Below are 13,806 nucleotides of genomic sequence, written 5' to 3' on the forward strand. Positions count from 1 at the left end.
CACTCGGTAGTCTTTCTTTGTTTGTGACATCTGTTGTGTAACAGATTGCTGTTGTGCTATGAAGAAGGAGCAAATAATGAAGTTTTAGGGTAAATTAAACATAACCTTACTTCAAAAAAGTGTTTTATATTTCAGTTTTCGGGTAAACTTGAAAGAACTTACCCTCTTATAGGTGCATTAGATTAAAAACTATTCATTCGTAAGATTTTTTAATTTGGCTTATTCTAATTTACTTGAAATACATAAAAAGATTTTCAGATAGAACATCAAGAGTACTATATTAAAAAAGTTGGTTCCAAGAAGAAATCTACCTATAGGCGGACAATCCAAAGCTATATACTGAGGCAAAACTTTGGTTGTTAATTAAAATATTCAAGCAGAACATTTATCTACATTGACAAGATGACCGGTGAATCCCACAGACGCCAAACTCTCCTTGCAGGATTGAACTTCAGCCACAACATCCGGGCTGTTTTGATTTGCCACAGATACTAAAGCTCCGGCAGTTGCGACACCCTCTGTAAATAAGCATAGTTAGTATTATAACAGTGTGTTTACTGTGTTATTTGCCACAGGTACTAAAGCTCCGACAGTTGCTACACCCTCTGTAAATAAGCATAGTTATACAAGGAACCACCAGAGAGTGCAGTTGGCGGCGACCAATAGAATGGACAGGCCTGCGCGACGTTGCCACGCAACTGCCACTGCCGCCCGGCACGGCTGGCGCATTGTGGCTGATAAACCGCTGCGCTGTCACAACTAACACTGATACTGAACATTTAAAACTTATCAGTATAATTGAAAAACAATATTTAAAATGCGTTGACAGTTTGCTATATTATATTTAAATTACTTGTATAGTTTATTAGTGTTATTACAAACTAACTATCGATTAAAACAAACAAATCGTCCCGTCAGTTAGTCAGAGTAAAGTACTAGCTTATTTCCATACGATACAACAATCTTTTCAGTGATTTTAAACGATTACTAAACACACACAAAATTAATATACATGTTGCTTATATCGGACACTGCTTGACGTGTTGCTTGATAAAAATAATTAAAAAATTATAACAATATAATCAATTTTAGAATTATCGAAGAATTATATTTTTAAATTATGAAATAATCAAATTTTCTACTAAATAACTTTTAGGGCCTACTATTTTAAAATGAAATACGTTAAAAAGCATGATTGACTTAATAATATTCTTACCTTTGCACTTGTATATTATATATTCGCTCTCAGGCGGCAATATCGTAGCCAAAACCTCGGAGTCTTCTCCATTTTCACTTTCTACCTCACTGCTACTCGTGTCAGAATTGTCTGCTAAGTTTATAATTATTTGCTCTACAGCACTTGTGCGGATACATCCCTTTTCAAAATCAGCTTGCTGCAAGGCTTCTGCGTGCTGAACTCTTGATTGCCAGTCTTCTTTAGTCACTTTGTCCAGAGCATCATGAACAAGTTTCTCAACGTCGGTTATTTTAAATGTCTTATTATTACGTGCTACCTCTCCCTTCACGTGAGCCCATACCATTTCAATGGGATTGTACTGGCAGTGATAAGGAGGGAGCCTGACAACTGTATGTCCCATTTCATTGGCTAATACGTCGAGTTCATAAGTTTTTTTGTTGGGTTTTATATGGGAGAACCCTCATTATAAGTTCTGGTTTCGTTTCTTTCATACAGTATTGTATGTTTTTTCGAGACAGCCAATTTTGAATCTCTTCCTTTCTCCACGATGAATTTGGAATTTTCTCGGCGAGTACTGAGTGGTATGGAGCATTGTCCAAGACGATGATCGAGCCTTCTTCCAAAATGCATAGCAATTTTTTAAACCATTTTCTAAACGATTCAGCGTTCATTTCATCGTGATAGTCCGAACTGGATGATGTCTTAGACCGAGAAACCCACTTACATTCTTGCAAAAACCCATCTTTTGCCGAGCCGACATGACAAATTATTAATCTTCTACCTTTGCCGAGAGGAACCTTTAGTCCACCAGACTCAGTCGTGTCCTGCCATATGTATTTTCGAGTATGGTTTTCATTAACCCATGTTTCATCGAGGTAATATATGGGCCTACAATCACCAGATTCTCTAAGCTCTTGCATAGTTCTCAAAAATTTTAAACGAGCCGCTACAATATCATTTCGTTCCAATAAAAACTTTCTACCATCATTGGTTTTCTTATACCTGAAACCAACATGCCTTAATAACCTATTTGTTGAAGTTACCGATCCGTTGTAATCAAGTTTTTGTTTGAGATCCTGCGTGATTCTTTTTGATGTGGGAAATTCCCCTCTGTCGTAGTACGAAAGGACAGTTCGTCTCAAAACATCTTTTTCAAAGTCATCAAAGCCTGTTATTTTTGATTTTCGACTTCTTTGTTTTACATGGCGTTGAAAAACTAATTTCTGATGGATGAATGGTCCATCTTGCTTTCGGACAGCTTACAGCTTCTTTACTTATTTTGTTAACGGTTCTTTCACTTACCAAACCGCAGGCCTCAGCACACAGTTTTCCCCACTTTGCTTAAATTTTGAGATTTTCTCGGAAATTTGTCCAACAACGACCAGTTTTTTGAAAAAGTTGTAAACGTTTGTAAATAATACGTCGTTCCTCCACTACGTAGGGTTTTTCCACTACCGGCTCTTACTTCCGGATGGCTGTGCAATTGAACTAAACATCATCACACTCCATATTTTTGTCCAAATAAGGAATCACCATAAACAAGTATATTACAATTTAATGACACTACACAGAAAATAATCGGTACACTTATAAATAGCTACCAATGAACAACACTTAAAAAACACGAAAAACGTTCAACAACAGTAAATTTTCAGTACAAAAATAATATACTCGTACTTAGAATTGAAGAGAATGCAGTATTTTCAACCGCCCACTGATTAGCTATGTTATACACTGATGTGCGATTTGGCGTGCGTTTGAGGCCATGCTGCACAGCGCATGCGCAAGCGCACGTGACGCATGCGGAGAAGAATCGCTTGTTTATATTCTCCGGGAAAACGATTCTTCTTTCTGAATCGCATGCAGCAAAGCAAGCAGTTTCCAGGAATTTTGGATATTCGTTGCGTCAAACCTGTGGCTGCATATATTTATTATTTACAGTTTGTTATTTGTTAGTTTTGTTTTATTATATTACAGTGATGTCTTCAGATAAAAAAAACAAACTGTTGAATTTTATAGAAGACTAACAGATACTATAGGTGTAATGTGGGACACTAAAGGGACAAGTGTTATACCAATCAAAACAAACGTAAAGACGCTTTACCGTGCAACTAGAGAGAGAAGTTACAAAATTGAGTGAAAAAGGGTTTTAAAATATCCAAAATTAAAAACCGTTCGTTACATAATTTATCAAAAGAACAACAGAAACGTGTCGTCAAAGATAAAAGTGGTGCCAGTGCATGATGGAACGTGTATCAAATGTCTCTCTGGTTTGTCCTACAAGCATTTGTTATTTCTCGGAGACTCAATCATTCCAAGAACGACGAAGGACTTCCTTAGAGGATACGATCATCGAAGAAGTTGAAAATTGGTGGAAGACGATATACACGACAACATAGCATTAAGTTTATTTCTTTTTTATTTAAATTTCAAATTGAAACCAATGATGACAACAATCAAAGTTATTAAATAAAATAAAATATAGAGTACTGTTATTGAATTGCACATAATACAGTGGGTGTACATAAAAGTATTTTGGATAGTTTTGAAAATTCATTTAGTATTATCATTTTTTGGATGAATAATAATGTTCTAATGATAAAAGATCAGTCATTACAGGCCTTTGAAAACACATTAATTTAATACAATATCTTTTAAAATTAGATAAAACAAACGTTTTTTACAACATTATTTTAAAAAGTGTATCGTGTCTTCCAATTTGAAATAGATCCAATACCTTAGTTTAAGAAATATTCCTTGAATTCCTGATATCGAACCTGTTTTTCTTTATTCGTCCATGTTTTCTGTGGGGGTTCTTCTTAAGCGCTGTTAAATCCAGTATCCCCTGCAGTAATGCCTCCTCCATTGTGCCTGGAATGACCTCTCTTGTATTAACATCTTCACGTTTCCAAACGTCCCTGGAGGAGTGTAGTTTTGTGTAAACAGTCTGGATTGTGAAGCGCAGGAAAATATGAAGATAAACACAATGCATAGGACAATATCCAATAAGCGTTATTGCTCAAACTTTAACCTCGATGGGTTTTTCGAAAAACCCTGAAGACAGAAGCGCATCACTCACAAATGTCGTTCTCCTACAACATACCCTTCCTCTGGTAATGCCTCCAATTATACATTCGTTTTGTGGTGAACCACGATGTAAGTCTGTCACAAAGGGTTTCATTATGTTTTCCGTTAGTTAAAAAGCAATCATCTGCTAATGAAAATACAAGAGGCACATGAAGATCGACGACCTACCAAAGGTTCAAGCTTGGGGCAATCCCAGTTCCTTGGTTTAGAATTTTCTTGTGAAATGTAAGTATTTTTAAAAACACCATCCTGACTGTCATGACTTAAGAGTTACGGATTTCCTTGATTTGAGGATTGTGTGTTAGTTTGTAGGGCCAACCAACATTCAACGAATATGAATTTATAGAGGGCATCAACTATGGTCCCATCTAAAACAATACTGTGTGTTACCATTTGTAGTTTGTACATACTCAGCAACAGTATTTTCCGGACTTTGTATTGGTGACATGTTTGTTCCATCCAATGGCCCCAATGCAATGTGGAATAATTCCGAAACTTCATTAAAAATCATGTGGAAACTAATTTCCATTCGACCTCGTTCGCAGGGATCTGTTAAAAGAAGATCTAAAGTAAAATTTTCCGAACGGCTTTCAATAAAGGTGTAAACAAAAACTATGTATGTTTTTTTTTCTTTCTAGGATGACGACCAACCACCAAAAGAAAAAGAAGCACCTGAAAATCAAGATACAGCATCGTCCTTCCCTTGTCGACAGCAAAAATTTCTCCCCCAACACCTACTGGGCCACAGACCTGCAGAGGAATTAAAAGAAAAATAGATGATGATAGGAATAAAAGTAAGAGGCTGGCCCTTCGGATTTCTTGAAGTAAGCCAGCTAAATCATTATCTGAAAATTGGATGACTGTTCTATATTTGGGGAGATGATAGCAGCCCAGCTAAGGAAGTTGACTCCGCGTAACCAGGCAATTGTGCCAGCAATAGAATACAAAATTTGATTTTCGATTTTGAAATTGCAGGAAATGAATAATTCTTTACAAAATAACACAGTAGCTCCTCAATATTACAGCCCCCTCTGGCCCCATCTTCAGATTCCTTCTTATGGTACCCACATGGTACGAACCTACTATTAGTGTCTCAACTACAAATTTCGATCCACAGAGAAATCCCCAGCAATCCAAAATAATGTGCTTGGGGAAGTAACAACAGTTTTTTGTTGTGTTTAAACCTTGAATAATACTGGAGAAATAAGTGGTTATATTAGGGTAATAATTGGTAAATAAAACATTATTACCTTGACAAAATCTTGGAAGGTGCTTCAATTATTGCCTGTTAAGACCCCTGGCATCATCGACGAAATCAAGTGGCTTAGATACGTTTGAACAGGTACATCAAAGATGCAAATGAGTCACCTGTTTGCTAAATATCTCAGACATATCGCTAGTCTGATATCTCAGGAGGAACAGCTTCTCTGATGAGGTCAGTATTTTTCTTCTCGTCTTTTTGCTCTGACAAATTCTAAAAGGTTATAAAAGTTTTCTTCTACTCATTCTGGTAAAATTTTTTGAATAGAAAACTTTCATTCAGTTCCAAATCGTTGCAAAATACCGCTATTTCTTTCTCCTTTTCAAATAATCAACACATCCACATAGACCTAACTTTTCCTTTTACGCTTTACGCAACTTTTTTGACAATAATTAAACACGCTACACTAATTACCAGCTAACACAGTTGGTCACTGTCCATTTTAACACTAAATAATTATTTAAAGACGACTAGTGCGTCAAGCATAACAACTAGCAACTAACGGCTAAAATGATAAACAAGCTAATGAGGCGCATGCGGTCAAAAGAATGCTTTGGAGGAAAACGCATGCGCTTGACGCAAGTCGGAGCAAAAATTGAAAAGAAAGTTGAATCGAAAATCTGCACAAGTGTAAAACATAGCTATTAAGCGACAATAGGCACTGACTGACGGTCAGAAGACCGGAAGGGAACTGTGGAAGGGGCTGTTTTCTTGGAAACAGTATAGAGTCTATCCGTCTGGTATTACCACCAACTGCTGGCTGGTGCGGCTTTTGAGTTTTATCAGGTATTTCACCCGTTTTCCTCCACAATTTTCACTCGGTCCTGCACATCATCTATTATGTACTAACAGTGTTCAAATTTCATTGGATGTTATAGAAAAATCGTTACTTATAGAAAATTGTATAAGAAAAGTAGCATGTCATATTATAAAAATACATGTGCTGTAATGGAATTTTTGAAACTATGGCCAGTTTAAATATTTAAGATCAGCCCCCACGTGTGAAAAAAATTTTACATAACACAGATTCAAGACTATTAACTAGCCAGGTAGGAAAAAATGCATTCAAATGGTTTTATAAATATCTATACAGAGAACCGAAGTGCGTTTAACCAAAAACCGTTGCGGATTATTTGAACAAGGGTTCCCACCGTTATGTACTTGGTTGGAATAAGTATAATTTTGTAGTGTGGTAAAAAACATATATTTCAGGTATGTAATTTGATAATTTTCTTACCAAATTGAAAAACCATTTAACATAACATGAATTATACCTATGCAAAACATGGTAATGCCTTATTAATATATCAGTGATAATGGCATTTTATCTAAGGGTGTAGGACGGAAAATTTTACGTTTTTTGCGTGTATTTTTATTGTTTTTTCTTTTGGTAATTTATTTTTTCTGCTAAAGATTTTTAATCCTACGATCTTCGAATAATGAGTAATAATTAATTACAATAATTTGATTTCAATCCATTTAAACTCAACATGTGAAATAAAGCTAACAGAGACATGTACTATTTCTTTTAAATGAACCGTAAAATTACATTTTGTACATACGTATTTTAATTAATTCACAGACAGCTCTAAACATTTCTTTCGAGCGTAACGGTTAAGGTAAATTTTAAGAACGCTGGACTCTGCGCAGCACTTGTGGTTACAGTCGGGGAACAAGTTTGGAAACGTCGCCCAGTTCTCGTTGCGCCGCTCGAATGGTCACGGGCAAAATAGGCTCCTCCCCTCAAAATGCACTCTCTTGTGGTTTTACTTTGTATAGTATTGATAACTGTTGTGTTTACTGTGTTATTTGGCCACAGGTACTACAGAGCTCCCTGGCAGTTTGTCGTACAACCCTCTGTAAATAAGCAATAGGTTAATATCATAACAGTGTCGTATTACTATGTTATTTTCAATTGAATTCTTGAAATTAATTTCTACTAAATGACGGTACCGATTTAATTAATCTAATTTTTTAACAATGAGTAATCTTACCGTCAACTGAGCATAAAACTCCTATTTTTAATACATAACCATATCTAAAACGTAATAGTTTATTTTTACAATGATTTATACCTTTGTTAAACAATTCTGAAATTTTGTATCAGGCTATTTACTGTTATCTATCACTACATATACCTCATACATCTAACAATATATTCTTGTTACTTATTTTATAGCACAAACCCAAAGTAAAATGAGGCTGCCTAAATCACATATATCTCATTCAGTTGTGCAGTAGTAAACAGTAATTTATAAATTGACCTAAGTGAAATAACTATTATTCTTTTTGTTAATTACTGGACTCTACGTTTATTAATATCAAGATCGATTATTAAACATGTTAAACTATGTTTAGAACAAACGGTTTTAAACTGTGAAAATAGCAACTTCCATAGTGGGGTAAATCAAATAAATTCAAGTATCGTGTTAATAAGAGTGTTTCGAACGGGAAATGTTTAACATTTTTGTAGCAGCACGTGTAATGTTTATACTCAGATTGTCCAACTATACATTAGCTAGTTTATCCTATCAAGGATGCTTGGTAAAGTGCGCAAACGCAGCGTTTAGAGACCAAAGCTTTAACAGAAAACCAATGATTACATTCTATGTAGCTCTTTTCTTATTGTAATTATAAAAAAATTTAAAAGCAGAGCTTCTAAAAAATGATACTATAGTTTATTTTCTGCATACAACACTTCCTTTGCTCAAGGAACGACATCATAAGACCCACGGACAGTGTTCCTTGAGCACGGAAAGGCCTCACAGTAAATAAAAAAGTAGGCTTATATTATTTGGAGTATTTGTTTTTAAATTTATAGAACAATGATTGTTTTTGGGTTGGCTATTATATCATTTTCGCATTGAGATTTTCAATGAATGGAACACCAGAATAATATTGTATTACATAACATAAGCAATGTAAAATGTTATAGGTTACTTTTTTGAGGAAACTCGGTTCGGAAATGAAAAAAAAAACTTCCAGCCGAGTGAGAACCCGATAGATTACAATAAGACCCAAATAGATGGGTTTATGCCTATCTTGCCAATCATTGGGGCAGGTGAAGCCAGGTGCCCCATGTTATCGTGGGATAGAAACTCACAACTCTAGAACGTTCCGATTAGTGTAAGATATTCATTTCTCTCAATCACCGTTATCAATCAACTCGAGATCAACCCTACTACTTAGAATAAAGAAAATACTTTGAAACTTTGTATGAGTGAAGTCAATAAGCTATTGGATGTCCTGAGAGTATCATTCAAATGTTTAAAAAAATAGTATTTTCAATTTAAATAATTAAATAAAGACGAGAATTATTTTTACATTTTAAAACTATGACATAAAAAAGTTAAGTCGGCTGCGTACTTTTGTTGCCGATTTTTTGGTCAGTTTAAGTTTAAAAACGGTGGAAAATGGTTTTGTTAAATAGTTGAAGTTTTCAGAACATATTTTCTTTTTTAATTAGCTCTTATGGTTTGGCCTAAAATGAGTTTGTGTAGACGTTAGTTTACGAGTGTCCTCCCCGCAAGGCGCACCCCTCCTTCCGTTCGTACCGAGCCGGTTCCCATCTGTTAATATCCACGTATCGTACATTATAGCATAAAATCCAAACGTGAGTAGAACACCCTGAAAAAAGTTACTATTATACAGTATCATATCTCTACAAATAATAACATCACACCACTTATGTAATTAAAGGAAGGAAATTCAATCAGAAAACAAAAATCTAAAAACAAGTATAACAAAGGAGTTCAATGAGCTATTTATTTTTTGCAATAAGATACACACATAATGATGAGCAAATTGTATGTATAAGCGTGGATAACCAAATAATATTAGGGAAACATGACTATACCAATCCTTATAATTCCTTCATCTCAAAAAAGCCAAAAATACAAATATCTAAAGTTTAATGATTACATAATGTAACAAAGTGTATAAAGGAATAAATAAAAATATTGTGTTAAGTCCTGTAAACATTTATTAAACAATTAGTCACACGGCAATTAAGGTAAAGATTTATAGATAAAATTATAATAAAGTATGGAAAATGACTTAAATGTACAATAAAATAAATATGGTTCAGATCTTTACGAACTCAGTTAATTAATGTAACTAATCTGTAATACTCAGTTGAGAAGAGGAGGAAGTTTTAAGTCATACATTATAAATGTTAGTTTATTGACCTTCGTTTATTGACGCTTTATCAAACAGTCCGAATTCTGAGAAATTGATCCTATAAGGAACAATCTTCAGCTTGAAAGTTTAATTTTTCCTTTTTATTGAAGCATCCAAAAGCAACACATGACATAGGCATTGTGCGTTTGTGAAGACAACATCATCCACAACATAAACAAGTTAAACAAGAGTATACAACAAGATGTTTAGCAACACGCTGGAAGCACACGCGTCAGTAAGCGGAGTGTATAGCAGGTGACTACAGTAAGCTCGACATGGGCGAAGTGAAGAGCGGGGGAGCAAGGCGACGCTCCTCAGTAGGGTGACTCACGCCCGCGCCGCCATATTGTTGAGTATTAGCCGCTCCGCAGTGGCTTCACCTGCGAGCACCCGATGTCCTATCTATTGGTCTTATTGTAATCTATGGTGAGAACCCACTATACACCAGAAAATATCCAAACAGTTCTTCATATTGTCATTCAGCGTGTCAAACTTACGTAGAAGTGGTCAAGATTCAGACTCAGGATATTCACCCACACAAACTTCTAATTGCTCAGAGAATTAAAATCTAACACGTATTTGTTTCATCCTTGGTTCGGTAAACAGTAAACGACAACAATGAATTTTTTTAACCTGTGGATTGTTAGACAAAGAGTATGACACCACACATTTTCACAAATAATTGACACAGTCTGTTTCAATAAGATGGAAGAACGTCAGGAACTGCACGGGTTTTGATGGTAGCAATACCCAGATCCCATGACCTTCTGGCTTGTGTTTTTTTAGTTCCATCATCTTGAAAGCGACGTCTTTCTTGGTCGACCTTCGATAACAGAAGACTTGAAAGCCAAGAGCGGATTTCCATTTCAGATGGTATGTTAAACCATAAAAAGAGGCTTCATGATTAATTTAACCATGATGGATTGTTCTCTTACTGACCGGCAAGATGTATTGTCAAACTACAATTTACTTTATTTATTCTTAAAGCCACTATTTTTACTTTTACAAGGTAAATTTTTTAATGTTTATTATATAATTTAACTTTTAAAATATTTCGTTTCTTTGTACTAACATATGCCTGATTTACAGCCGTATTCCTTAACTTTGATATGGATATTGACGTTTTAAAATAACAGTTCTTACTTGTAGGAGCGATTGGGCATCGGTAGATGCACACTGCTTTATTCACGTTCAAGAAATACACTTGGTACTGTCCATCGTCATCTGAAAACAACAAACATAATTAATTAACAGTAAATTAGTGCAAGTTCGCCCTTCAAGCATGGTTCCTATATCCGTTTTATAACATATTACTCATCAGTTTTCTCATTCACCTCACGGTCTTTATTACAATTATATCGAACTAAAGAATCAATATAATGGAACAGTTGTTAATTGATTGGTTTCACTTTATTTCCCCCGCATGAAGCATGTAAACACTTACATCTTATGTAGTGTATGAATGGAGTATTGTATAACATGCATGATATGTAAATATAATGTGATAGTAAATATAGCCATTTGTAGTTCTGATTGCGGAACCAAATGCCCAAAAAGCATTACACTGGTTTTCATAACTTAAATGCTATGTGTGTGATGATCTTACAAATGTCATTTATATGGCCGCATCCAACTTCTTCCTGGCGGTAAGATACTTGCAGAGGAGGCGTGACTCTAAAACAAAATTTAAATCGTATTAGATTTATGTTTCGTTATTTCGTTTAAACAAATTTCTAACAACAAGATATTTCCTGAAGATGCAAAATTTTCAATTTTGTCCTGTACATTATTAAATGCACTATTATATAAAGTGATGTTCAGTTTAATAAATGCAATAATTTGAATTTTAATCTCACAGAGGATGTTTGCAATTTTAATCTCAGACCATTTGGTGGTGAGACCAGAGCAAGCTCATTCAACTGCTGTCCAATACGTAATAGTAAGTAGATATTTGGACTAAAACTACGGTTAAAATACTTATATAATACAATACATATTAACTTAATTGCAGGTTAATTATAAAAAATATTATTACACAGAATTTATGACAATTTACTAAATTATATACTCATTTTTGAAGTAGGCAGTGAAGTTCGCGTTAGCCTTTTTGTCTTCCGGGGCATGAATCATGATTTTTGAACATTTCATATAGTCTTGGACATCGGTCTCATGCAGCACAGCAGTTGTAACGGGAGACATAGTATGTAACTGTAACATAACTCCAATATTTCATATAGTCTTGGACGTCGGCCTCATACAGCACAGCACTTATAACGGGAGACATAGTATGTAACTGTAACATAACTCCAATATTTCATATAGTCTTGGACATCGGTCTCATGCAGCACAGCAGTTATAACGGGAGACATAGTATGTAACTGTAACATAACTCCAATATTTCATATAGTCTCGGACATCGGCCTCATGCAGTACAGCAGTTATAACGGGAGACATAGTATGTAACTGTAACATAACTCCAATATTTCATATAGTCTTGGACATCGGTCTCATGCAGCACAGCAGTTATAACGGGAGACATAGTATGTAACTGTAACATAACTCCAATATTTTATATAGTCTCGGACATCGGCCTCATACAGCACAGCAGTTATAACGGGAGACACAGTATGTAACTGTAACATAACTCCAATATTTCATATAGTCTCGGACATCGGCCTCATACAGCACAGCAGTTATAACGGGAGACAAAGTATGTAACTGTAACATAACTCCAATATTTCATATAGTCTTGGACATCGGTCTCATGCAGCACAGCAGTTGTAACGGGAGACATAGTATGTAACTGTAACATAACTCCAATATTTCATATAGTCTTGGACATCGGTCTCATGCAGCACAGCAGTTGTAACGGGAGACATAGTATGTAACTGTAACATAACTCCAATATTTCATATAGTCTTGGACATCGGTCTCATGCAGCACAGCAGTTGTAACGGGAGACATAGTATGTAACTGTAACATAACTCCAATATTTCAGATAAACGATTCCGTTAGTAATTTAAAATGTTTACTTACCAATAAAAACTATACAATTTATTCAATAGTTGCATGAAGACGCACACCAGAAGCTTTGCGTTTAGCTCTTGGAAACTTCACTTGAAGAGCTCGCTTGCATTATTGGTAGTATTAATCCATATTGCACTATTTCCGGTGGCATATACTAATGTCTGAACAAAACGAATCTGAACGAAGACTCTGACTGAACGAACGGAGAGGGCACATCTTGTTGTGCTTCGGACCATACTCATAATGCTATCTAACATTTTTTTAAATTTCAGTAGAGATATCAGGTCAGAAATCAGTAAATAAAACCAATATTGTTTTAACCTATTATAATTACATGCAGTATAAATCAATTGTTACAATAGGCACATTCAACGTACTAACTAAAACATAATTCAATGTATATTTCAAGTAAAAAATTATATCATTACAATTAAGAAAAATCTGTTTAGTACCTACTGAAAACATAATTAAGGATTATGTGTTTACAAAACATAGTTTTGTAAACAAAGAACTACAGTGTTGTGTAACGATGAAATATTTGGAAATTAAAAACAGGGGAACTCAATTATGAAGTTGGACATGAATATATAATTACATACTATTAATGATATGCATAATTAATAATAATACACGGTATAAATTGAGAAACAACAAATACTACTACCACCATGTTCATAAATACTATTTAGTACGATTTTTGACAACTAAAACTTACATTAATTAGTAGAGTCATTTCAATAAATATATAGCATTGGAATTGGCATATTGCACAAAATATAATACTTACACTATTTTGGCTGAGCATTAGCTAAATCAATCATTCCAGGGACTGAACAATTTTATTTATATCAGTCTGTAGGATATCTTTAGAACAAACTGACCTACAGGATTTTGGAAAAATCTTCGTTTATGTATACGGAACATTAATTTTGGTGTTAATTAATGTCACATCATGTAAAGTGTAATGTACGCATTTTCTAAATAATCAGCTCAACCAAGTTAATTTCTAACTGATTTGCACCGCATATAATAGATTACAATGATTGAGTTAGTT

General features: G+C 34.7%; 1 protein-coding gene across 1 annotated transcript; it reads right to left on the reverse strand.

The window, feature by feature from the left end:
- Positions 1-110: 110 nt before the first annotated feature.
- LOC124374827 lies at positions 111-11,937 on the reverse strand. Its single transcript, XM_046832974.1, has 4 exons — positions 11,794-11,937; positions 11,332-11,399; positions 10,869-10,949; positions 111-518 (listed from the first exon to the last, which is right to left on the reverse strand). Exons 1-4 carry the CDS (start codon positions 11,922-11,924, stop codon positions 373-375), a joined length of 426 nt encoding a protein of 141 aa, XP_046688930.1. The 5' UTR covers positions 11,925-11,937; the 3' UTR covers positions 111-372.
- Positions 11,938-13,806: the final 1,869 nt, after the last annotated feature.

Source organism: Homalodisca vitripennis, unplaced genomic scaffold (genome assembly GCF_021130785.1).
Source record: "Homalodisca vitripennis isolate AUS2020 unplaced genomic scaffold, UT_GWSS_2.1 ScUCBcl_10331;HRSCAF=19161, whole genome shotgun sequence".
Taxonomy (NCBI): Eukaryota; Metazoa; Arthropoda; class Insecta; order Hemiptera; family Cicadellidae; genus Homalodisca; species Homalodisca vitripennis.

Bases quoted from the DNA above. Each gene is read 5' to 3' on its own strand.
- LOC124374827 (XM_046832974.1), bottom strand. From the start codon at position 11,924: ATGTCTCCCGTTACAACTGCTGTGCTGCATGAGACCGATGTCCAAGAC. The intron at 11,400-11,793 runs GTATATAATTTA...ATTTTGTTTTAG, and splicing joins ACTGCCTACTTCAAAAATGA to AGTCACGCCTCCTCTGCAAG. The intron at 10,950-11,331 runs GTAAGATCATCA...TGTTGTTTTCAG, and splicing joins CGGCCATATAAATGACATTT to ATGACGATGGACAGTACCAA.